The 25,322-nt window shown below is 39.1% G+C and overlaps 1 protein-coding gene across 1 annotated transcript in view; it reads right to left on the bottom strand.

Annotated features, from left to right (window-relative positions):
- Positions 1–17,493, bottom strand: part of LRMDA (leucine rich melanocyte differentiation associated) — a 680,646-nt gene extending 663,153 nt beyond the window's left edge. The window contains exons 1-2 of the mRNA XM_055803455.1: positions 17,257–17,493; positions 12,857–12,957 (exon numbers count right to left, since the gene is read on the bottom strand). Of these exons, the coding sequence (XP_055659430.1) occupies positions 12,857–12,957; positions 17,257–17,286 (131 nt within the window). The 5' untranslated portion in view covers positions 17,287–17,493. The remainder of the gene's footprint in view (positions 1–12,856; positions 12,958–17,256) is intronic.
- Positions 17,494–25,322: the final 7,829 nt, after the last annotated feature.

The raw sequence follows: 25,322 nt of genomic DNA, 5'->3' as shown, positions 1-25,322 counted from the left end.
CCTTGTGCTTTAAGAGATTTCACACGTAAGAGAAGAAATGCATTTTAGCATTTGGTAAAACAGAATGAAACCAAAAAACAGATGAACAAAAACCTCAGACCACTGTCAACAAATGCGATAGCCATATCCTGGTCATAAAAAGCTGCTCTGTTGCTCTAAGAAGGTAACTGAATGCTCCCAAACACCTAAGGATTTAAAATCAAAATATACTGGTCTTGAAATCATGAAAGAAAAAAGAAAAGGGGGGAGGGGGGGCTGAAAAAATACTCATGTTGAATAAATATCTAAACTAATTACTAAGAAGTAATTTAAATCACCAGAAGTACATATCTCTTACAAAGAACACATATGCTAACTTTGATCTTCAAACTAATGGTTGGAAATTACAATTTTAAAAAACTATAAAATGTAGGTAATAGGTAGCTTTTCTGTTAAATTCATAAACTCAATGCACTGTCAGCATGTCTGATCATAGATTAACATTCTAAGGGAAAGGCAGCTCACATTTCTGAATGTAATTTAAAAACTTTGAGCACTACGATGTCTTTCCATTGGTCTTATTCACAAGGAACAAACAGCACCAGTCGGCCCACCTGCCAAAAGGGAAACACAGGCTTAGCTCATAAAATATGAGCTACACTTTAAATATCAAGTGTATTTTAACTATATATATTCCCCATCTTTTAACATTGAGCAAACCAAGCATTGAAAAATGGTGCTTAATGCAAACTCAAAAATTAAGGACTGAGCATTTGTACTCAAAATATTTGCATCAGTTCAATGCATTACATAAAAATTAACCGGCTGAGAAAACTGAGCACATAAGCTTCATACCAGAAAAAAAAAAAAATAAGGAAAACACCAAACAAAAATCCCCCCCCCACTTTTCAAATTCCTTTGTTAGTTCTACAAAAATAACATATTAAGTTTGAAGTTCACAAGTAATAAGCCAAACATTGTCACTCTAGTCTTCAGTGCAACAATATCAACAGAGCAAGAGCCTGACCATTACCAAACCCAGAAACAGAGTCAGAATCCATGCCAAACAGCTCATAACCTGAAATATGCATCAGTCACCACCGGGCTAACACCATCATGCTGATGTAACTTTCCTCCTCTCAGCCTCAATAAGAGCTGATGCCAAGACCAATACTGACTACTTCTGAGAGCTTATGGAGGAGGGAGTGAAAAAGGGAGATTTTGAAAATAACAAAAGCCTCTAAGAATATAGGTAGGTTTGGATAAAATAATCAAAACAAAGAAGATAGAAATTTGTCATTTCTTGTTACTTCAGTACTTTTTCATCTTAAGACTGCTCCCATTTTGGTCCAATTCCCTCAAGGTCAGTTATCTCTCCTAATCACCCCTCTCTGATGTGTTCTATCTTTTTTTATTAGTAACCTGTAAGTAATATGTTCTTTCTTTCTAGGTTGAGTATGAGAAGGTTATCGCTGACAAAGTCCTACTGTAGGTGCTGAATCAAAATAAACCAAATACTAGAGTATCACCTCCAAAATTTTATATATTAACAATATAATTTATGTATTACACATATAATACATATAAAGACATTATACATGTATTATAAAGATGTTTACACATAAGGTGTTGGTTGGGGGTTGTGTGTACATGTATGTATTAAATGCCAATAACCTACTTCTGACAGCAGCATCCCACACACAGTACGCTTTCTACAAAACAATAAGCACACATTCAAATACTATCATCCACCAGTACAGCCCATATACCAACCGCACAGGAAAAAAAATGAGAGACTTAAGCACTTGAAGAGAAGCTATTCAAGTCTGGTCCGATTTGCAAGAGCTTATTAACTTCCCAGAGTTTTGGATGGATTACAAACTATTCCCTAACATTAGATATTTTGCATCTCTTATTTGTGTTCTTTTAAAAGTGATTTCTGTAGTCTTTCACCATAGCAATGGTCCCTACAAACATGAGCAATGAGGTGGTTTTAAAAATGAACAAACTCTTATAGCTGTATTACACAAAGCACATTTATTGCTACCACTTATGGACTCAGTGGGCAAATTAAGCTAAAAATTGAGAAGAAATTATAAAGAAAGGAAATAATCTTCCAACTCTACCAGTGAGCAGCTCGCTCAGGCAAGCACAGTCAAAAACAAAGACCAGGAGAAACAAAACAAAGACAGAAATAAAAATATCACTTCAAATGATTGCCAGCATCAGTTCATGGGTAAAGCCTGCAACTAAGCTATAACACTGCATTAACGATGACCTTAAAGACAGTATAATTATTGTATAGCATGTCTGGTTTGACATGCTGGTTCCTGAGCCTGAGAAAAGTGCATGGCCCTTTTGCACTTCTATGCTACCCATTCTTCACACATGCATGAGCTAAGGGTTTGGGGATTGCCTTTTTAAACTGAAATATCATCTTGAAGATAATTTATGTAAAATGCAAGGTCTCAAAAATGGCACAAACCACACAAGACAACATAAAACAAACAAGCAATGCATAAACAGAAGCTTTGTAAGGATTTTACCTGCCAAATGCCAACTAGCTATTTGCACCATGACCCCTCAGCAGGTTTGTTGAATAGTGGAAGACAGAGACACTTCTTACTCAGTGACTGGTAAGCAAAACTAGTCAAGTTCTTTACATCTGCAACTAGATGTCGAGAATCTTGTGTATTGCGTTAAGGAGAGAAGAAGATACCTTTCAACAAAACAGAGAGGAAAAGACAGAGACAATAGCTCCAGGGTTAATGCAGGTTCTTCCCTTCAGTCAAGCTCCTTGTCCTCAGACAACAGTTATTTCTGCAGTCCTTCACTCTTGTTTCACAACAGCAGTGATGAGGAAATACTGTTTTAGAGTAAGAAAGATTAAGGAAGTCAGAAAGTAAGAATGGTCCATCTGATTACTATACACAACATGCTCTTTATCACGCCTTTTTCTTTAACCCCCAAATACTCTTTAAAATAAAAGTAGTTCTGAGTCTTACAATCCAGATAACCATAGACTGTGCAGGACAAGTCACCAAGATGTTATTTGCAATCTATTGACATTCTTTGAAAGCTAAAACAAGCGCATCAAACTATTTCTCCTCCAAATGTCAATACTTTCCATACATTGCAGTAGTCTTCCATTTATTACCTGATTTTCTGTCAATCTGACACAGATTCCTGTCATTCAGAACAGAATTCAAAACAAAAACCCATTTTTGTTTAAGACCGATTACAGTTCTCACAAAAGGAGCTGGACTGACTGTGCCAGTGAATTAAGCCCTCCGGGTACCCAGAGGACAAGTGCAGATTGTGTGGATTAGATCTTCAACATCACCCCAAAAAACAACTTGATTTTTTACACAGGAAACCAGATCAAGAGAAACCAGTTTGCTCCCTGTTCTTTCGAACACGAAGAAAACTATGTGAAGCAAACATCAGTTCGCTGGCAAATGCTTCACCTCAGTCAAAAGGTCTTATCAACAGCCTTGAGTCAATGGATACTTGATATGACATCAGATCTCTGTTGAAGTCCAAGGAGTTCGTTAGCTTTGTTCAGGAGTACAGATTTCACCTTTACCTTTACTCATGATACAGCCCTTTAGAGATGGATATCACCAAAAAAACAACTTTCATCACCCATCACAGCAATGTTCACTAGCTATATTGAAGGATGTAACAGTTCAAGCTCACAACCTTATTTTACTTCATGTTAGATCCTGCAGTATGTTTAAGATTTTTACCAGATTTAGCAACTTCAGTAATCCTCCCAAGAACACTCTGCTACATAATATGAACACCCACTGACACAAGTACCCCAAAGGTAACAGTAACAAGCTTTTGCCCAATTGTGCTAAGTGATACACTCTCAAGACAACTCCTTCCACAATGCTAAGCCGCCTTGAGAAAAGCAGAACAGAAAACAATCTTAGGTTCTGATCTGTCAGATACAGTAAATCAATGGATAATGGCCAGCACTGGGGGTCAGAGGTATATATACCACAGTGTTTTCACAGTCCGTTAGTGACTATGTGGCCATAAAAAGTCAAGCAAGGATCAATGGACAAAAAGAGAGGCTGTTGGGACTGAAGAAGATAACAGCCACCCGTATAAGATTGAAATACAACAATTCATACTCTAAGTTTGTCCTTACACGTTACTGATTTTGGAAAAATAACTTATCCATCAAAAAAAACTTACATCCTTGGCACAGTATGCTGAAATTAGTGAGATATTTAAATATATACCATAAGCCATTAATATGATATTTTTAAAATATTAGTCATTCACCAGTCCCCTTCATATCAACAATAAACGAATGACTGCAAATAAGACACAGCATGAAAATATACAGGTCACAAAAACACACACAGGTACACTTTGTAAAGGCAAATATTCTGTAGTCACATTTAAAGTTGAGAAAATAATAGAACACAGTCATAGCTATTATAAGCAAGACAAGGTAAATCTTAATAATATTTTTTATTATTAGTCAAAGTTTTAAAAAGGAAAAAAAAAAAATCCTTATACATTACCCAGAGCACATCTGGTTCTTGTTGAAATGCCACTTTTCAAAAGGGGGAGGCATGGTGGGAGGGAAAAGGAGGGGAAGAAGAGAGCAAGGAGTAGATTTAGGTTTTTTTGATTGTCTGTCAGCTATCAAAAGTAGAATTAAATTTGAAGTCTAAAATCCTTTTTGTTACTGGTAACACTCTCCTTCCATTTTTACAATAGACATACACCTATGAAACTTTACCTTGTATAACTCCCTAGGTGTTACCCACGCAGAAAGTGAACCCATCACCACACTTGTCTTCAGTCCATCTAGTAGGATAAGGCTATTTCATAGCTATTTTAATAGAAAGGTAATTATGCACAAGGTAGTCCATAGTGATTAATAGACATGTAAGACTTCATCTGAAAGACCATTACATCTGTAAATTTTAAATAATTTAAATGATTCCATGCACATAAATATTTCATTTAGCAAATTAATTTCCACCTGAATTGCTTCTAAAGAATGACCACCCTTAGCAGTGTTAGTGTACATTTATTTTCAGACATTCATAACATTTCAACATTAGTTAAACACCAGTGTCTTGTGCTTACTGTAGGACATCCCTTACAGGTAAACTTGAAGTACCCACCTCAAACTACAAGCCTACTCATTTGAACTTGTTACATTACTGCAATAGTAGAGGAAAAATTATCAAAAATTTACACATTTCGGACAGCTCAGCTGTGGCAAATGCTATCTCTTTGTTGAAGTCTCTAAATACAACTCCATTTACCTTGAAACAGTGAACTATTTCAAGTATAAGATTTACAAACATTTGTAAACCAGTCTTCTTAGAGCAAGAAAGAAATCTCAGCTACTGCTAAACATCTTTTTATTTTTTTAAAAGCAATACAAAATCTTCAATACTTAAACATATTAATTCTCCTTTCACATAGTAAACTGTGGTCATGCTTGAACGAAAACAAAAAAACAAGGAGAGTGAAACAGATTAACTGCATAGCTCCAATACACTTATTTCAGACAACATACTATAAATCATCTCGAAACAAAACAGGCAATTATAATGTGCACAAATGTTATGATACTCTGCATCTCTACTGGTCCAATAGTTCTAAATTATTGAAACTGATGGCTGAACAAGGGCATATTGTTTCAACACACTTGGATTGCTTGAACAGTTTGGATTCTTTCTTTAGCTATACAGTACTGTGCAGACCTCTCTAATGTCAATAAACAGATAGATAGATGTCTTTTAGATAATTCAGGCCACATCTAAGGGGATTAAAATAAAGGATCAAGATTTCTGCAGCAACGTGATTTGTTTGTAAAGAAACATGACTTTTCCCCCCCCTTCAATACTGTAAGAAGCCTCTAAAATTAAAGCAAGTTACCTACATTTTCCTTCAAAGCGTTCAGTGAGGACGGAACAGCAGCTCCTTTCTCCTTCTAACCCCTACCCCATATTTCAATCCTCTTCACCTCAGTGTAAAAGAAACAGGAGAGCCATAAGACAGAATCATTTCAAAACACAATCAGCTATTTGTAAACAACGCTCCTTCTCCTGCAGAAAATCTGCAACTGCTAGCTGCAAGAAAAAGCAGCGAGTAAGGTAAATCAATTAGCTTGCTAATTTCTCACCCTCATTTATTTAGCTCTGCACTGTATTTGTCGTAATTGACTATAATTATGTTAATTACTAACTCCAGCATAATTACTATATTTATTGTCATTGAGCACACTATGTACCCAAAGCAAAGCTGGCATTTGTCGGGCATCAAAAAAAAAAAAAAAAAATAAAGCCACACAACTGTCAGGAGGGGTTTCTCTGAACACTGGCTGATATACCTTCAGCAAATGAAAGGGCAAAAGAGATTTCATGCAATGCTAGTTTGAAAGCATCGGTTCATTAAGGATATTAATTTTCTGATAACTACACATTTAAGCATGACACACTGGAGCAGTATCTACAGGATTTAGCAATTATTAATGCGTGACAGTTTCAAATGCTAAGTGAATCAATTAAACAGCAGCATTCACAATTTGAGAAGAGATAACTGCTTCATAACTGCCTAAGACTACAATTTTCACATGACAAAAAAGGGCCATTCAGGCTCCTTCAAAACCTGACAGGTCAAGAAAGAAGTTTGAAACAAAAGCACCTTATAACCATCATCTCTCCTCTTTACTTGTCAGATCAACTTTGCTAGTGTCTCCGCTGAAATGGCATCACCATGCCAGCTGCCACAAGGTGATTTTTCATGTCTTGTCAAAGAAATCTTTTATTCTATTTGCTCTGCATTAACATGTTACATTTATTGATCAAGCCCTTTCTGCAGCCACAGCAGGGCACTGTGCTCTTATGCCTAAGGGGGCTTTGATGTCCTGGTGACATTCTAGACCGAATAATGCACATACTAAATGGATTTAATGCAGAAATGTGTTTGTGCATGACAGCTACATTAATAACAGCCCCTCACACTGATAAATATGCAATTGCTACGATTAAGAGTTACCCAATTATGGTGAAAATATTTTTCTACCTTATAAATAAAACCATCAAAAAGTTTTAACAATAGTGCATTTTCTTCAACATTTTAAAACGCTATAAAGATCAGTCTAAAGGCTTTTAAAAAAATATGTCATGCTTTGTTTTGAATTCTGGCTTTTATTTCCATCTTTCTTTTGTTGTTCATCTTCCTGTTCTGCGTGTCTTATTGCTGCACAGACTGGGAAGGTGGCAAGCAAAAAAAAAAAAAAAACCAAAAAAAGCCTCTCTCTTACATACTTAACTCACAAAGAGGAACATGGCCTGTAAAACTGAAGCCCAATTTCAAGCTGCCACTTGCATATTCCCCCAGGCAAGAAAACAGTAGGCAGAAGAGAAAAACAATCTCTAGTCCACAGAGAGGGGACATTACAAAGCCTCAGCCTCACAAAAGTCATGGAGGAACATTCCAGACTAGGATTAAAGTTCAAGGGGATGTTTTCATACACACACCCTTTTAATCGGACAGTGGAAAATATGCACAAGCACACACTGTGCAAATTATTCATGCTCCTAGCAGAAATAATCTGCACCCTAGAGAGAGAGAAGAGATATCTGTATCTCCATGAGCACAATTATTGGATTAATCCTTCCTCATTGGCCAAGATTAAAGATTCACTCTCCCTTTCACCACATAGCTTAGACCCAGAAGAAATCTAAGAAAAAGGAAAATAACTCACATGTTTAAAACTACTGAGGACAAAATTAGAAGACGGACTTCTCTGTGAATCGAACTGTAGCTGTTATTTATAAAAGCATGGCATCTATTTGTACAAAACCACAGACATTTGTTATTCAGGCACTGGAATGTATTTAGCCTTTAATGTGAAATGACAAATTTGGCACAAAGAAAGTTATCTAGGACAAGTAAGAGAAACTTTGAATAGGGGTTGTTGGTTTTTTTCTCTCCACAAGACAACAAGATGCATGTAAAAAAATAAAAATCTTTGTATTTCTTCCAAATCTCTACTCCCTGCCTACATTACATCCTTCCTACTTGCTTTTTTATTCCTTTCTGTCCATCACCAGTGATTATTATTTACTTTTTGTCTTTAAATGAAAACCTTGAATGATCAACAATAGTTTTTCATTCTCTCTCAAAATCCTTTTCAGCAAAGCCTCCCAGTAACACTAACAGTGGCACATTAGTGACATTCGTTCCTATACTCTGTGCTTTCCTTACATGAGAACCAGGGAATGCTTTCCACATATTATGAAACAACATAGTGGCCTTTACGGTACTCTGTTATCGGGCAAGGCTATCGAGTACAGTTGCCATGAGAGACTCAGGAGCAGATTTCCAAAGCAAAACATCTCTACTCCTGAAACATGCCTCACTCAAAATACACGGTGTAAACAGATGGTTTCTAAAACAGCTGAAAAGCACTACTAATATAAAATCAAAAGAGCTGCTACAACTCAGGCTATTTTATGATAACCACACCAATAAAGCTGCAGAGCCATAGTATAATTTAGGTCAGAAGAGGCATCTAGAGGTCATCTAGTCCAATCCCCTGCTCAGAGCAGGGCAACTTCAAAGTTAGATTAGGTTGCTTGGAGCTCTGTCCAGTTGCGCTTTGAGTATCACCCAGGATGGAGATTCCACAGCCTCTCCGGGCACCTCTTCCACACAACCTTTCTCATCGTGAAGCCTTTCCTTACAAACAGTTGGAAACTGCCTCGCTGCAACCTGTGACGACTGCCTCTCGTCCTTTTGCAGTATATCTGATGTGTTTGGCTCCATCTTCTTCGCAACCCCCCATTAGTCCCAAAAGGAAGCAAAAGACATTAGAAACTACTTAAACAAAATCTGTAAGGAGAACAGCATTAGAAGAAATCATTCACAGGTGCACTAGAGTGGTCTGGGGTTGAAAGATTTCTGTCCACCAGAGGTGTAAACAGGAGGCAATCCAGTGGCACCGTATCTTGCTGATTACAACTAGCATGTTTTAAGTACACACGAGTTTTTCCCTTTGCCTTGTACACAACAAATTACTCCTCCTTTTTCCCCATAAACAGTTCCCTTTTGCCATTCACCTCTATCGTTTCTTTCCATCCCAGGGAAAAGGGGGGATGCACAACCATTCTGATGGGTTAACAATCACTTCACTTTGGCCACCAGAAGAAAGAAAGTTGCATCCATGTATCACTCAAGGTAATCAAGGAGAAACATTACTTCTTGGAAAAAGGCAAACAAGACAGACAATTATTTTAAAGAGCAACATTTTGTGATTACTAAATCAAGTGTTATTTTTAGATTTACCAGATCTGATACAAAGACAATTAATCTACACAGGCCCTAACTTTTATTTAATAAAGAAGGTCTAGCCTGGGAAGAACTCTAGTCAGAAAAAAATAGCAAAAATACACAGTTTCCTCTGTATTAAATTGCCAATACTAAAGAACTAATGACAACCCTCTCCTCCTCTAATTTAGTTCTCTGGTCCTGTGTACATTTATGCATTTACATCACACCCCAAAAAAAAAAATATCTGAGAAATCTGAGTAACAAAACCACCACACATAAGAACACCGAATTCACATAACTACTCTTCTTTGCAGAAAAAAAGTTAAAAAAAAAAAAAAAAAACAAAAAACCAAGTTAAAAAAAAATGGGAGCAGAGGAAGAGAAATTTCTTAGTTTCCACAAACCAACAAGCTGCATTTCCCAGAAAACCCAACAGCATTTCTTGAAATATGTTATTAAGGGACAAGCTTGGCATAAATTGTTTGCGTGTAAGTCAGAAAATATAGCATGTTTGGCTAATTCTTTCCCACTTTACTAATAGCATCAGCCAGTCCTCCCACACTTTTTCCAGTATACCTGGCCAGTGGAAAGCCTTAAATGGCAAAACAACTTACCTGGCTCTACCCTGACTTTTGCAACAAAGTTATCTACATTATAGTGGTATTAAAATCAGTACAATTCACTAAAGCAACTGTTCAATCAAGTATTGCATTGTATCAGTTGCGTAAGACAGTTTTGTGACATCTGTATCATGTAGTACAAATACATCTTTCTGATAAGAGCCTCTTAGATGGATAAGCATATGTGTGCACACGGTAATGACTGCAAGTCTACAACTGCACAGGATTCAGGTTCAGAAAGGACAGCACTTTCTGCAAGAAGAGCTCGCTGCCAACTGACCACAAAGCTGAACACGTTACTATGACAGACAGATAGCTCTCTTTCCATGCAACTACACCCATCATAGCAATATCAAGTAACATGACTGCAACTACTGGTGCCCAAAGCATTAAAAAAAAAAAAAAATCTTCCCTCTACATTCAATTTCTTGAATTCTTGATGCAATTGTTATGTTGTCAGAAATTCTACTGACACTTCTACATAACAGAATTTATTGTCTACTACAGCAGGATGATTCCTTCTCAAAATACACTTGGCAGTAGCTGTACTTACAGAGGATAGGACGCAAAGACCCTATATGGAAAACAACATTAAAAAAAAAGTTTGGTCAGTACTTATTTACTGCTTATGCACTGAGAACAGGTAACTGCTGACTATTTCAGCCTTTCTCTGGCTTAAATACAGGCTAAATTATTAAACATGGAAATATTTTTTCTTTCTAAGAACACACACATAGTCCCATCTGATAATGAATTGTATCATAATAAAAACTAACATATTTACTGCAAATAACTGTTGTGTCAGCAAAGCACAATATTCTCTTTATCTTTTTCTAGATTTTGATCACCCTTGGTTGTCTTGACACAACTTTTTGTTGCTTTTACCAACAGATAGCAAGTTTTCTTCCAGAAAATCAAACCCCTTTTTAAAAAGACTTTAAGTATAGACATTAAGTTTCCCCACTGAAAACAGCACACTGAACTTTTCAAATTAAGCATTCACTGATAAAAATCATAAAACTCATCACTATACTACAGCAGTGTCAGATTTTTCAAGCAATAATACTTGTTTAAAGAAGATTACAATGATCTTACTGTTTACACTTCCTTCAACAGCTGCCCAAGACATCTCTTCTATATTCACAGTCATTTAAAACTATGACATTTATTCTACAACTTATCTTTCTCTATAATATGTAGTCACAGTGTTCATATATGAGTGCAAACCAGGCTGAACTATTTATTATACAGCAGCTGATCATTCTTACTTTCTATATGCTTAGTATATCTATCACAGCTCAAATGAGAAAACATTACTGCTCTCGTCACATTTAGTATTAGCTTCCCAAAGCTAAAAACACACACACACATGTACCGCCCCTTTCTTTTCCCCAAATCTGATTTCTGGCCTTACAGTACTTTCACAGCTTTACAACAGTAAGCTATCCTGTATGAAAATGACTGCAGCTACCCCAAAACCTAGCACTCTCTCTCATGTTTCCTCACAAAAGATTTTAACACACTTTTTTTTTCTCCCCAAATGTCAATAAAACCAAATCATATCACTTCTGAAAAATAGGCTAAGTGATAGTGTTTTGGCTAGGGAAGGAAAGAAGGAATGAAAACACAGATTTGAGACATACACCACCAATTAAGCTCTTCATGAAAACATGAACTAAGGACTTACAGTTTTAAAGTGATATTTTACATCTAGGTTTAGTGTTAATGTTTTACTTTATGAAATAAATTAACTCAAAGGAACTGTTGAAATCATGCATTAAATGGAAGAAACAAAATCTTTTTTCCAGACATAGCACCTCCAGAGCTGTAAAGAAGGAACAATCTTCTTGATGATGTTAAATCTGAATACACATGCAGAACTTGAATTATCTCCATGACAAAATGAAAAAATACCCATTCAATTCCTTCCCCCAGCAAAATTCTCTCTTCTGATTACAACTTCCATAAATACAGAGTCATCAGCAGAAGTATAAGACAATAACCATCCACAGAATCTTCAGTGCCTCCTTTGCTCTCCTACCTCCTGCATGTAGGAACCAGTCTTCCAGAGCTGACAGTGGCTCAGGATAACATTTAGGAGTGTTAAGTAAGTTAAAACCACTGTTTTTTCCCATCGTGGGAACAAGGCACCAGCATACTATTTTTGTGTGTCTTACTCCTCACAAGCAAACTCTAAGCTCACCCTCAACAGAATAAAAGGGAAACTCCAACCAATCCTACCACTCAAAAATTACGTTTTTTACACACAACTACACTCCATTCCTTTCTCCCTACTTACCTACGGAGTTGCCAACCTGAAAGATACACTGCTGAATCTCACCAGGCTTTCTCACGAGGATTAAACAAAAAAGGATACTGTAATAACTAAAGGGATACTACTGAGTTCTAAATCAATCCATATCTTAAAATAATTAGAATTAATTATAAATTCTAACTACACTAAGGTTTAGCACTTGACTACACAGCTGACCAAAAATAAAATCATATGACTACAACAAAAACACATCATCTGGGAAAAGAGTACTACAAACCATTTATGGTATAACCAGACATCTACAAATAAAAAGAAGGGAGAGAAGCACACACTTACTAGTATTTTGGTTAAGAACAATTCACTTTTGATCCCATTCTTCCCTTCTTCAGGTAACGATGCTTATTTTTCATTTTGAGCAGAAAACAAACCATAAGTTCCTCACTGGCCATCATTTATGTTAACACAAGAAATTTCCAGACTCACCTGGTTATTTTTTTTCCAAGTATGCAAGAAAAAAAGACAAACACGGCTTATAAAACAGTGTCACCCACTTGATAGCACTTAAATGTACCTGACATACACATATGTTTCTACTTTGAAAAAAAAATATATTTTTGGAGTTGGTGTCCCATATTGCACTTGAAAATTATATACTGCCACATACCTTAATAAGTTGAAGCTAAGATCTAGCCTTTTTGCCATATGTCCATATTTTCTTCCTAGGAATTCTGGAATTTCTTCACAGTCTTGACTAATGTAGGACACCTGAGAATTGGAAGCAAAAGTAAACTTTTGTAAGTGGATTATTTAGTTTCCTGTCCAGATTCAATCAGCTTAATATTTATTACGTCTATAGACTTATGTGCAATGTCTTGTCTCCTTTCAGGTAAAAATAATTAAATATATCGCATTTCTTCTATTCCACTGTTAATACCTGGATCTAACATTACTTTGTATCACCATTCTGATACGCTCCAGAAATTTTTTTTGAAAGATCAGAAGCCATTCAAAGGACTTTCTAGTTTTACCTCTCAGGACAACACACTAAAAGGTCAATTTGTAAAGTTTGGTCCAGAAATACCTAAGCAGTGTACTGCCAACTCATGCACAAAGCCATTCCTTGAGGAGAATTCCCATTGATATGCTAAGGACAGAGCAAGAGGGCTGCCCAGGAGCTGAAAAACCAAGCAGCAGCTTTTTTCAGACAGTTGTCCAAGTTAAGATTCCTGGCTTCAATACTTCAACACCTGTGTTCAGATCATACTTCCCATACTCAAAATATTTGTAAACATCTTTCCTCTTTTTCACACCAGCCCATCTAATCCACCTTTAATAAACACAGGAAGAATTAGTGGTAGCAAAAATACAGTCTACTCAGATATTATTATTTTTTTTTAAGCCAGGATGAAGTGAGTGATAACATTTCCAGAAAAACACAATGAAACAACCAAATTTTTTCTATTCTCTCTGCTGTATTGCCTTAGAAGTTTTTAGCTTGATTTCTTCTAAGAATACCCGCAAAGCCTGCCAAACCTATTGTCATGAATTCTATACATCTATATTGGCTCATCCTCCCAGTGTTCAAAACATCAGTATAAACACTGACATTTCAGATTTTCTGCTAAAGAAAGCTTAGTTGCCCTTAAAAGGCAACTTGCTAGTTCAGTAGATTTCAACACTGTTAGATATAATATAATACATATAATAGATATAAGATATTGTTATTATCTAAATATTTATTATGAAGTCAATTTCAATACCATATACCACTGGTATAAAAAATGTTAGACAAAAAAATATGCAAAAAAGTCAATCAAACTTTGTTTTGATAGTATTTCACTTTCTGCAAAAATAGAGACTCCCCTGCAGAACAGACTGATGGCATGTACTTTTGCAAGTCATCTCAGTTTCTTACACTCTAAAAATGATTGCAATCTGATAATACTATATTGCATCCCATTTAATTCATTTTGTTCAATAACTTCAACAGATAAAGCTGACAACAGTGAAATAATTTTTACGAGAAGAAAACAGGTAGCTTAAAGCTCAGCTTAACAACTTCTTCCCCTTGTTAAACCATACCTGCTTTTGCAATAAATTCTGCTACCAGACATACATATATATTTAGCAAATATAAGCTCAAAAAGGAAAGGAACTGTTTGGGGTAGTTGGCATCCTAATGGTTTGGACATAACAGAAACCGTTTTGCAGAATTCATTGAATTAAATATGTGAGCTTTTTTCCTCCCGTTTTCATCCAAGACAACTATGATGCACTTTACCACATGCATGCATGCAGGTATGCATACAAGAATTGCTTCATTCTGCACTGAATGGTAGATTTCTTCAAACTCATGCTTGCAAACCCTTGGAAAGACATCACGTTAACAGCAGAATAATATTTGAGCATTTAGTTAAATGTAACACATTGAAACAGAAATGACTAAAATATGATGCCTATTAACACTAGGTGTGCAAAACCATCTCAAGCAACTACAAACACAGCAAGAGCACTGACCACTACTTTGCATTCCACCCAGGGAGGGAGTGGTGGAGAAAGACCAGAAGAGTCTTGACCTGCTTCAGAAACTTACCTGGCCATAAATGTTCTAGCTCCACAAGAACAGTAGTTGAAGGAAAAAGTTGGTGCAAATGTGTTTTGGAGCACACAGGAAGCAAAATACATAAAATGTTGCAAAGCCTCAGCCTTTGAACTGTTATAATATACAAATATATTTGCACAACTGGTACAAACAGATTATTCACAGGCCTATTTGCAGATGAAATATAGTTGTCATGACCTTTTGATGCTGAGGCCTTTCAAAAGGAATTTTAGTTCCACTCCAGCACGCTCACAGTATAAGCACTTTTTCAGTTTAAAACAAATAGCTTTATTTTTCCACAAAACACACAAAGTGCATTCAACTTCAGATGTCTACACCCCACATACATGAACTTGCTTCGGATACTCAAGAACTCTCTTTACTGTTAGAATAGCAGCAACTGCCAGTGATGCGATACACCATAAGCCTTTTCAAACAAGTTTTCAAGAGTTATTTCCCCACTCTTCTGCTCTTTAATCCCTGAACAATGCTGATATAAAACAAGACTTCAGTAGTCTGGACAAGAGAGGAATAACATTTCTTCATTTTAATTCCTCCAGTTCAAAATCATTTACCCAGAAAAGAATAAAATGTACATAATTCAGTGTATTTTCTTTTGCATCCACCTCAAATACCCTCAGGATGAATATGAGCTTTCAAGTACATATCCAGAGATGTCATCACTGAAAGATGACAGTAAACACACTTTTCCCAGGACTCCTCAGCCCTTTGGGTGCAAGGGACATCAATAACAGCAGATTTCTTAGATTTTTCTGTACCGGTCACAGAACATCACGTAGGATTAAAAACTGGATGTAGAGGTTTCCACTGCCTAATTCTCCAACTCAAATGTAATACCCGTTGGTCACTACCATCCTTAAGACTGGTGCCCCGCTCAATATCCCACCAAAACATTCAGAAAGTTTCCCACAAAGCCCAGCGTCAGATAGGCCACGGACGTCTCGGACATTCTTACAGACTCTTCAACACACTGTATGCAATCCAGGAAAAAATATGTTTTTACAACATATTTAAAACATAAGTTAACCAGTCAATAACAATTGCACCTCTCTTCTGCTTCAGTTTCAGAGGATATTACCATTTAATCTCTGCAATCATTTTACAATGATATTGTAATCTTAGTAACTCATAAAGTAACATCTTTATTAAAGAATATCACCAAAAAGGTCGTGTATGAACTCCCCGTACCACTTATTCTCTTCCATTGAAGGGAATTACATCTAGCAAATATTTCCAGTCAGTTGAGCATTATATTTTACCCTATGCTGTTAGAAGATTGTACGTCAGGCACACAGCCAAATTAAGAATATGTTTTACTTGAAGGGGCTGAAGGCATGCTCAGGGGAAGGCAGCAGCGTGTTACTCAGTGCCACAGTGTGCCACAGAGACCACAGGAACAGTTTCCTGCAGCAGTTGCAAAATTAGCTAATTGCTGCCATATCACACACGCATTTACATGCATTCCACACAGAAATAGCAACCAGATTAAAGAAGCAATTAGATGGCCACCACCTTGACTAAATGGCAAAGCCTCTTCAAAAAGAAGCCAAGCTTCATGGTTTTGTTTGGGGGGGTTTGGGTTTCGGTTGTTGGGGGGGGGGGGGGGGGGGGGGTGATGTTTTCTAGTTTGAATAACAAGTCCAGCAGTAACGAGATCCATTTCTCAGTTTCTAGCCAGAAAAATTTTCAGTAGCCAACTATGGCACTGGGTAAAGGCCAGGAGGGTTTGTTTCACTTCCCAGCTTCTCTAACCAAAACGAACCCCCTCCCCCAGTGCTCACTTCCCGCTGGAACAACGCTTTGCATGTTTCAGCTCTCCCCCTTCCGCTCACCCCGCAGCCTGGGCAAGCCTGCGAGCGGCCGGGGCCGGCAGCAACCGGGACTCGGCTCCGCCGCCAGCCGCGGGCGCTGCGCGGGGCGAGCCGCGGCTAAGAGCCGCGCTGCCCCCCGCCGAGCCCCGGGGACGCGCCGGTCGCGCCGGGGCGGGCCGCGGCAGCGCAGCCCCCGCCATCGCGGTGCCGCCGTCCCCGCCGTGCAGCGCGAGCACGGGCGCGCGCCCCCGCGCCCCCCCGGCCCCAGCCGCGTGCACACACCCCCGGGGCCGCCCCGCCTCCCCCCGCCGGGGCCCGGGGGCAGGGACGGCTGCTCGGCTCCTTCCCTGGCAGCTCGCCGGGGCGTGCCGGCGAGGGAGGCGATGCCTCGGCAGCGGCCCGCGGCGCGGTGCCTACGCGCGGCTGGAAGCTGAAGCGCCCGGCCTCTGCGACCCCGCAGCCGTCCCTACCCGCCCGGAGCGGCCCCCCCGGCCCCGGCCGAGCCGGCGCCGCGCCCGGGCGGCAGGGAGCCGGCGTGGGGCTCGGGCGGCCGCTGCCGGGGGCGTGGAAGCGCCGGTCGGGGCGGGCAGCCCCCGGCGGGTGGGGCCGCTGCGAGCCGCGGACACTTACTTGGGCTCCGCTCACCACGACCCCTGCCATGGCTGCGGGGGCGGCTGCGCCGGGGCTCCCGCGGGGCTCGGCCGGGCCGGGGCCGCCGCCGCTCCCTCACCGCAGTCAGCTGACGCGGGCGGAAGCGCGGCCGGGCCGCGGGCGGGGGCGGCGGCAGCGCGGGGAACCGCCGCCACCTGCGGCTGGGCTCCGTGCGGGCGGCCGGGGGTCGGGCCGCCGCTGAGGCCCCCCCGGGCAGGTGGCCCTGAGGCTCCGCCGCGGGCTTCCCGGCGGGACCGCGTCGGTGCGGCGGGTGCGGATGGGGGCGGCCGTGGGGGCACCGGCCCCGCTGCCGCTCCGTGCCCGGAGCGAAGGTCCGAGCGCCGCGGGCGCGCGCCGGGCCGGGCCCCGTGCGGGCTGTCTCGCGGGTGGAACAGGCCCCGGGAGAGCTGACATGGAAAGTTGGTGGGTATGACGGTGGCGGAGCGGTCGCGGCGTGGTGAGGAGCTGGGTGGCGTGCAGGTCACCCGGGACGGCGTTCCCCGCCGCCCAGCAGCCCGTCAGCTCGTGGCGGAAGGCATCGCTTGCCTTTGGAGAGGCGCGCGCGTGTCGCCGGTGCGGGGGCGCTTGCAGAAGCAGCCCCATACTGATACTTCCTTGTCTGTAGAATATAGGGTAGTTTGCACAAAAAACAGAAACACCTTTGGAATTATCAGAAGTATCTGCCAAACCAGTCCTTCCAGGGCACGAGTATTTGCCAGTTAAAATCTTGGCATAATGGTAGGTTATCACCGCTTAGGCAGAGTAGGGAAATTGCAGGCTTTCTGTCAGAATTTTATGTGAGACTTTTAAAGATACTTAGGTTTCCCAGGCTCAGATCCTAAATCCTGTTAGTCATCTACCTACCTCTTCAGCTGCCTAAGCACCTTCAAAAATCTGGCTCTTCTTTCCCTTTTATTGCTAATATAGCATAACTCACCCTTGCTGAAAGCAGAGGCACATGCTGTGAGGGGAAATAAGTTTCAGGACACGTATTCTACACTGCAAACCACTTTCTACAGTTTGTTCAGCAACACAGCAGAAAGTAATACTGTACTTGCTGCTCTGCCTCTTAATATCAACAGAATAAACTCTTGGTACAGCTGTGGCACTACACCTTCCTTTAGAGCCATTCCTCCATTTATGCTGACTGCTAGGCAGGAAACACAGAGCAGGCAGATGCGGAAAAACCCACTTTGTACCTCTTTTTCCTCTCTGTTATTTTAATGTATTGTGTTAAAAACATAAATGGGCCAAGATGTAGAAAGATCAAAACACAGTCAATGAGCAAATCACTCTTGCTTTGCATGGATCTAATTTTCCTTGTATCGTGTAAGACTGAGAAGAATCAAACCCTTCATCCACAGCAAATAAGCTGATTCTTACATGCTGATGAATAAAAGTTCTGTTTCTCTAAGTAAGAGTTTTCCATCAAGGCATACTTGCTCGTTCAGGTCATCACTCAGCATGCTTCAAACAATTGGTGCCTTTATTTATTTATTAGATTATACAGAAAATAATGTATGCCAAGGAAAACAAGCACTACGTGAACCGTAAATTTAAACAAAGCAATACATTCTCCTCTTTCTGTATCTACCTCTTTTTATCTCTGCTTCACTAACAAGCATGCGGTTCCCATCAGGATGAACACATACAGCTCAAGGCACAAAGTGGCCCGCTGCTATAGTTAGCTGTATTTGTCTTAATGGAGTAAATTCAGTTCAGTACTACGCTGCTGTACAATTGGAATAACTATCTTGAAAACAATTGAGCACATCATTATCTGTATTATTAGTATTAATTTTAGTAGAGTGTTAGCTGTCACTTTAGCGATATCTACAAAGAAAAAATTCCTGCCCGAATAGTTTACAAAACAGCACTCACAAATAATAACAAGTCTGTTTCTTCCAGCTTCTTACATTGCCAATTGCATTAACCTGCCATTGATCCTCCTACTTACTAGGCAAGACCTTGTCTAGAGGGAGAAGTTGCAGGTGCAGCTCCCTAAACTGGGTGACTTAAATTGACTTTATCATCTCTTCAATCAGTTGAGCTGAATTTTGTAAATTACAAAAACAACTTAAGGAGGTGGCAAACTGTTTTAAGTGCATCTGGCTTATAATCATTCTTTTGAAACCAGTTCAATGTTTTCTTGTACAGACATGGCCTAGATTGTTATCTGCCACAGATAAAATAATAGATCCAGATCCCGTGGTGTGTAACAAACAGGGCGTGCTACCGACCGCAGTGACAAAATGGGCCTATTATACTGTACAGGAAGTGAAAAACAAAACTCGTTAGAACAGAGGAATGGGGAGGAGAGATGACTGTCTTGTTATGATGCTTCCCTAGACTTTGAAAACTTACATCTTGAAAGTCCTAATTCTGCTGCCAGTTTCCTACAGGATGATTGGCAAATCTCTCAAACTTTGTTTTTTCAGAGTCTTTCTTTTATTCCTTAATTTCTAAGCACCCATCACCTGCATGTAATTTTCAAAAGGAATGAAAACTCACAGCTGCAAGTGTCTACCACCAAACGAGTATTTTGTAACATCTAATCTGAAATTGTAACAAAGTTATAACATTGTCTCAGATTTCAAACCTATGAGTCAATGTGCTCATTAGTTTGTGCCTCATGTTATTATGAAGCTAAAATACATTACAGTGCTATATAAATAGAGGAGGGCTTTTTTAGCTTTTGAGCCTGCTGATCATCAGTGTCGTTTTACAGCACAGATTCTAGATGACTGTGAGGCTGCCTCTGGTTTTAGAATGTTTTTCACCTTACCATATATATTTATTCTTCTGAGCATCCCAAAACACTGCCTTCTTGAGTCTGGGCCCTGCACAACCTGAATCACCTGAGTATTTTCTTTAGCTTTGATAGAGCTGCCTATAAGAGTAATGCTTCAAAGGACTAAGTCTGTACTTACAGAATGTATTTTTGTTGGTGTTTCCTTAGAAGCTGAAAGTTTTTTGAGGATTCTGTGTAGAGGTCGAAATAATTTATATGACAGTGGGGCTTAGCTGACCTTCCAAATGTCTTTTTTACAATGCATGTATACAGAAAATTTTAAAATCACTTGTTCATTTAAATTATCAGTTTCACTGCACAGTTAGAAGCAGAAGGTGGCACTTCTGTATGGGCCACTCAAATACAATTTCCTAAAATTGTTAACAAAGTATTGCCAAAACTGCTTGATAAATGAATTACAGACAGACAAAACCACCACGGACTTTAAAAAAAAATTCTTATGTATAGCTACAATAAAGGAGTTACACAAATATGCTCAGTATATTTTTTTTATCGATGCATATATATATATATAACAAATTGAGCAGTCCCGTTCCTTGAATAAAGTGCATTGTATGTTCAAAACAAGATAATACCTGTAAACCAGCCTCCAAACAACCAGGAAGCAGTGTATTGGAACTGCGGTAGATACTTGTCAGATCTGTCACTTATTTCTAAGTTCTTCACATAATAACAGAGCTTTAAGTCATTTTAGCGGTCATTAGCCTAAAATGTACATAAAGCTACAATTAAGAAATCTCATTAACCAACTGATTAGAATAATTAGCTAATACGTACCAGTAAGTTTGGCACAGCACCAAACACTAAATGAATTAAATAATTTTATACAAAGCCTAGGTATAAAAGTGTTTTCCTATCTTGAAAGAACACTGAAGTTTTATAAGAGGAAAAATCCTGAATGTTTTATTAATATTCTGAATGTTTTATTATCTGAAAGTTATAAAAATATTTCAGACTGAGTTAATCAAAATGGTGTGTTTTCCAGCTTACAGCACACTTCAGAGTAAGTCAAACAACAAACAATTGTCGTCTTACAAAAATAAATATATATACCATTTCACCTGACAAAATAGTGTGCTTGAACAGTTTTCTGCAGCAAAACATTTCAGGAAAAAAAAAATCCCAGCCAAGTCACGGAATTCTTCCCACTTGACCATCAGAAAATTTGGCTCAAAGTTTACCCATATCACTCATTTTGTTGATGCTCACAATGAAAATGTTGTCTCAAAGTATTTATTGATAAGTATCCACAGCAATATGATGTTCAACACAAACTGAATCAATGTAGCTGAAAGAGACTGACTGTAGTATGGACATTTTTGTCCATATTACCAGAGGAACATTTTATACATACAAAGCTTCACTTACACCTGTTTTTAATCACTAACAGTTAAAGATGATGTTTAATGTCCAAAGAAATAACTTCAGATGTCTCCCAGGAAATAGCATCACTAGCACTCTCTGCTGTGAAACACACAGGAAAAAAATAAACATGATGGAAAGAAGATAAAATACAATGAAGTATGTAGTTTAATCTTATTGGCAAAGACTGAAAGAAATACAGTAATGATGGTGTTATTTGCCATTCCCAAGCTGAACTGCTGAAAATTAGGTTTTTCTTTTCCTACCGCCAACCTATTTCTTATATTCTCACTTACAAAGACATTTAACAGCCTATGATAAACAAAGGGACCTGAAAAGCAAGTTATGCACATACACTCAATACACTAGTACACCTTTTCCTGAACTGTGTTAGTATGACGGCGTGATATAGTGCTATAAAACTTGAAGATACAAACACCCAAATGACAGTAAAGTGATTATTTTTTTTCAGAAGTGTATGCCCACACTTGTGTGTTTGAAACTCTGCAGGGTATATTTGTCCAGAAAAGCAGCCAATGAAAATTGTTTATCCCATACTACCATGGGCCCACATAATCCCTGAGTTTGCTTTGAGTTTGCTACTGCTAATGGCCCTGATTTACATTTTTCCATTCTTGTGGAGGCCTCTATGAAAAAAAGAGGGTTAATATTTTTACTTTCTTCTAGAGTTTTTGCTTTTTTATCCCTTCCCGCAATGCAGAAGCAGGGTGTCCAGTCTGATAGATTTCTTAAGAAAGCCTCTTGAATTTTGACTCTCTGATTCCTCCTCTGTCCCCAAGCAAAGAGAATTATGTCTAAAACCACCTCTGGGATATATGTAATTATTATTTTTCTCTTATATGGCAGCAGTGTGGTATGAGCACAGTGAGGCTACATGGTGATTGTGAATGAATGCAGTTCCGACAAGCTTGGCTCACTGTTTTATTGCAAAGGCACCTTGAAGTTCAGCATTTTTTATGTCTTTGGAAAGCTTCATTTTGTAAGCTTGTTAGCATTCTGTTAAGGTAAGCTTTGCATAAGCGTTATAATGCAATATACTATAAGCTAAGAGTTTTCAAAAACCAGAACAACTCAAAGGCTTTGATGACAGAAGAAAAACAAAAAAAATCTTTCCTGAAATTTTTATCCAGTAATCTCATCTGTCTTCCACTAAAGTTAATGACAGTTCTGTCGACCATGGTATGGCCCAAACACAATTAAAAATCCCTTATGTTACATTATATAGTACACTACAGCTATTAGGCTAGAATTACATTTAATAAGTGACGCGCTCAACAACTAAGACATAGCAACAAGTAATTGTGCAATTTAATTCTGCCTTCTCATAATATATGTTATGGTACAGGGTTGGTTTTGTTCTGTTGGGTTTTGGGTTTTTTTAATATACAGGAGTCTGTTTCCTTTAGACCATAGAATTAACAGAGCTAAGTAAATTTAACTCAACCATGTAAAATATCACTAAATTCTTCAATGCACTGTATTACCAGAGCACATGGCATTTTTCATTGCAATTTTTCTCACCCTATGCCAGGAAAACACAAAAATCCTCATCTTCCAATCCTACAGAAAAGGAACTGAGGCACAGAAAGGCCAATTTATTTGTATAGAAACTTATGTTCATTATCTGTAGGCAGCTAGGAAACTGAACCTACAGCTCCCAAGGCCTAGACTGATACCCCGACTCTAGACAATACTCTGTCCTGGTTTGTCCTATTCAGTGTAAATGCACCATAGGTTTTACATCATAAAAATTATCATTTTCAGTCAGGAAAAGAAGCAAGAGTAGAACCATCATTTCTTTGCTCCCAATGCTTGCAGGCAAAAGGATAATCCAAACAGAAGGGTGATTACAATTCTCTGTGTGTCCCACCTAGAGTATATAGCACACAGAAAAAAGATGCTGATATGGATCATTCACAAACTCTGTAGATTATTGCAGGATTTTGACAGGTTGCCAAAACTAAATGTATAGCACAAACCAAACACAAGAAATGGTATTTTTCAGTAGCTTACGGTTTATGCTATCTGAATGTTTTTTCATATAGCAAACAAAAAGTATGCCGGGATTATCCTCCTGCCAAGTTTCAAAGGCCTGTTGCTAACCGTGGAGGCACAGAACACCTAATAAAAGATCATGAGAATTTTTTAATCTGAAAGAATTCAGTAATCTTTGTATGGAAGCTGCTGCTACTGCTCCTCCTATAATTATATGTTGCACACATACACAGAGATTATTTTTTTCAAAGCCTAAAATGACTCACAACAAACCTGAAGTGCTATACTTCCCTACAGTTCATTACATATAGGTGAATTTCAGGTTGACTGGCTGCATTATCGTGGGAAAGTAAATTGCAATACTGAAGCAACTGTACGTCTCTATGCATCGATGCTTGCTTGCTCATAAGAATGCAACAATCAGAGCTGGGGGGAAAAAAAAGGATTAAAGCTAGGATAAAGTCTAATTTGAGGCTATTCAACATCGCAGTTCTAAATAACAGATACAAGGTTTTAGAAGGTCAGTGAGGTATTTTCTTGTTCCAGGTCTCTGTCACAATGTCTGGGGCAGCAACTGTCTGTCACACAAAGACAAAACAAAATAATTGCAGGAAGCGCTTGAATACCAAGATCAAAGGACAAAGGAAGTGGCTGCAGAGGCCAGGGGAGCTTGTAGCTGAGCTGATCTCCCTTGTTCTAGCTGTCTTGGCAGTGCACTGTAGAACTGAAATGCCAGACCAGCCAGAGGTAGTTTTGTCGGGCTTATTTTTTTGCAGAAGGAGCTACGTCCACCTGATCAATCCAAGGAGGCACAATCCACACCTTATTTTGCCAGCCACACTAAACTGCATAATAAGAGAGACTTATCTGTAAGTTATACTGTTGAAAATACATGTTGGAAGGGTCATAAGACCCTACAATCCTAAAGACAAGTCTTCTGTTACCCTGACAGAAGATTGTATGATCAGGAAGGAGTTCAACCCAAGGTGTGGGAATACTCGACACTGGCAAACAGGTTCCTTCCCTCCTTCTCACAGCCTCATTTTGAGTCTTACATCTTTGAGCTGGTTATACCAGCAAAGGGCAAAACCACAGCCTTCCCCACAGATAAGATATGTGATACTGCTGCCAAAAAGAGAGCAATAAGCAGGTATACAGTCCAATCAGAAGCCAACATGGTACAGTTCAATATGGAATAACTTCTGTATTTTTAAGAAGCAAAAATTTTAGTTCCCTATTGTTCAGTTCTAAAGCCAGTTGCTATTTTTCATTATACCTTTTAAGTACCAAAGATTCCTGCAGAAATGTATGGAACTTGCTAGCAATTTGGATGGCTATGAAAGAACAGAGCTCAAACAAAAGCCACCATCCTCTGCAGTTTGTTAAAGAGCAACTTTTCCCATTGCTCACTACTTTCATCCACCCATCCTTCTGGGCAAAGAGGGATAAATATAGCTCAGCTAGCATTAATTCTGCATCATCTGGAGACACCACTAGGAAAAGAACAAGCACACACATGATGCAAGAGAGAAGAGCTGGATGCTGAAAGTTACAGAAGTGCAGTCTCCACAAGCAATATATTATCAGCTAATATAGAGAGATATATGTAAACCTGACAACTACAAGAAACAGGTTTTACACTTCTTGAAAATGAGAGAAAATGCATGGGAAATCAAGGTGGTTTAGTTAAATTTGATTCTTCTTGAATCTTCCTGATAGTGATTTTAGTGCTTTAATTCTCTCTTCCAGTGTCCTTGCAAGCGAATATACTAACTTAGAAATCCTTCAAACACAATAATATGCATAACTCCCTTTCCCAGGAAAGATGAAGCAGAAAGAGTACCTAATTTTAGAC

Source organism: Falco peregrinus, chromosome 1 (assembly GCF_023634155.1).
Source record: "Falco peregrinus isolate bFalPer1 chromosome 1, bFalPer1.pri, whole genome shotgun sequence".
NCBI classification, from domain to species: domain Eukaryota; kingdom Metazoa; phylum Chordata; class Aves; order Falconiformes; family Falconidae; genus Falco; species Falco peregrinus.
This window is presented reverse-complemented; position numbering and strand designations above follow the sequence as displayed.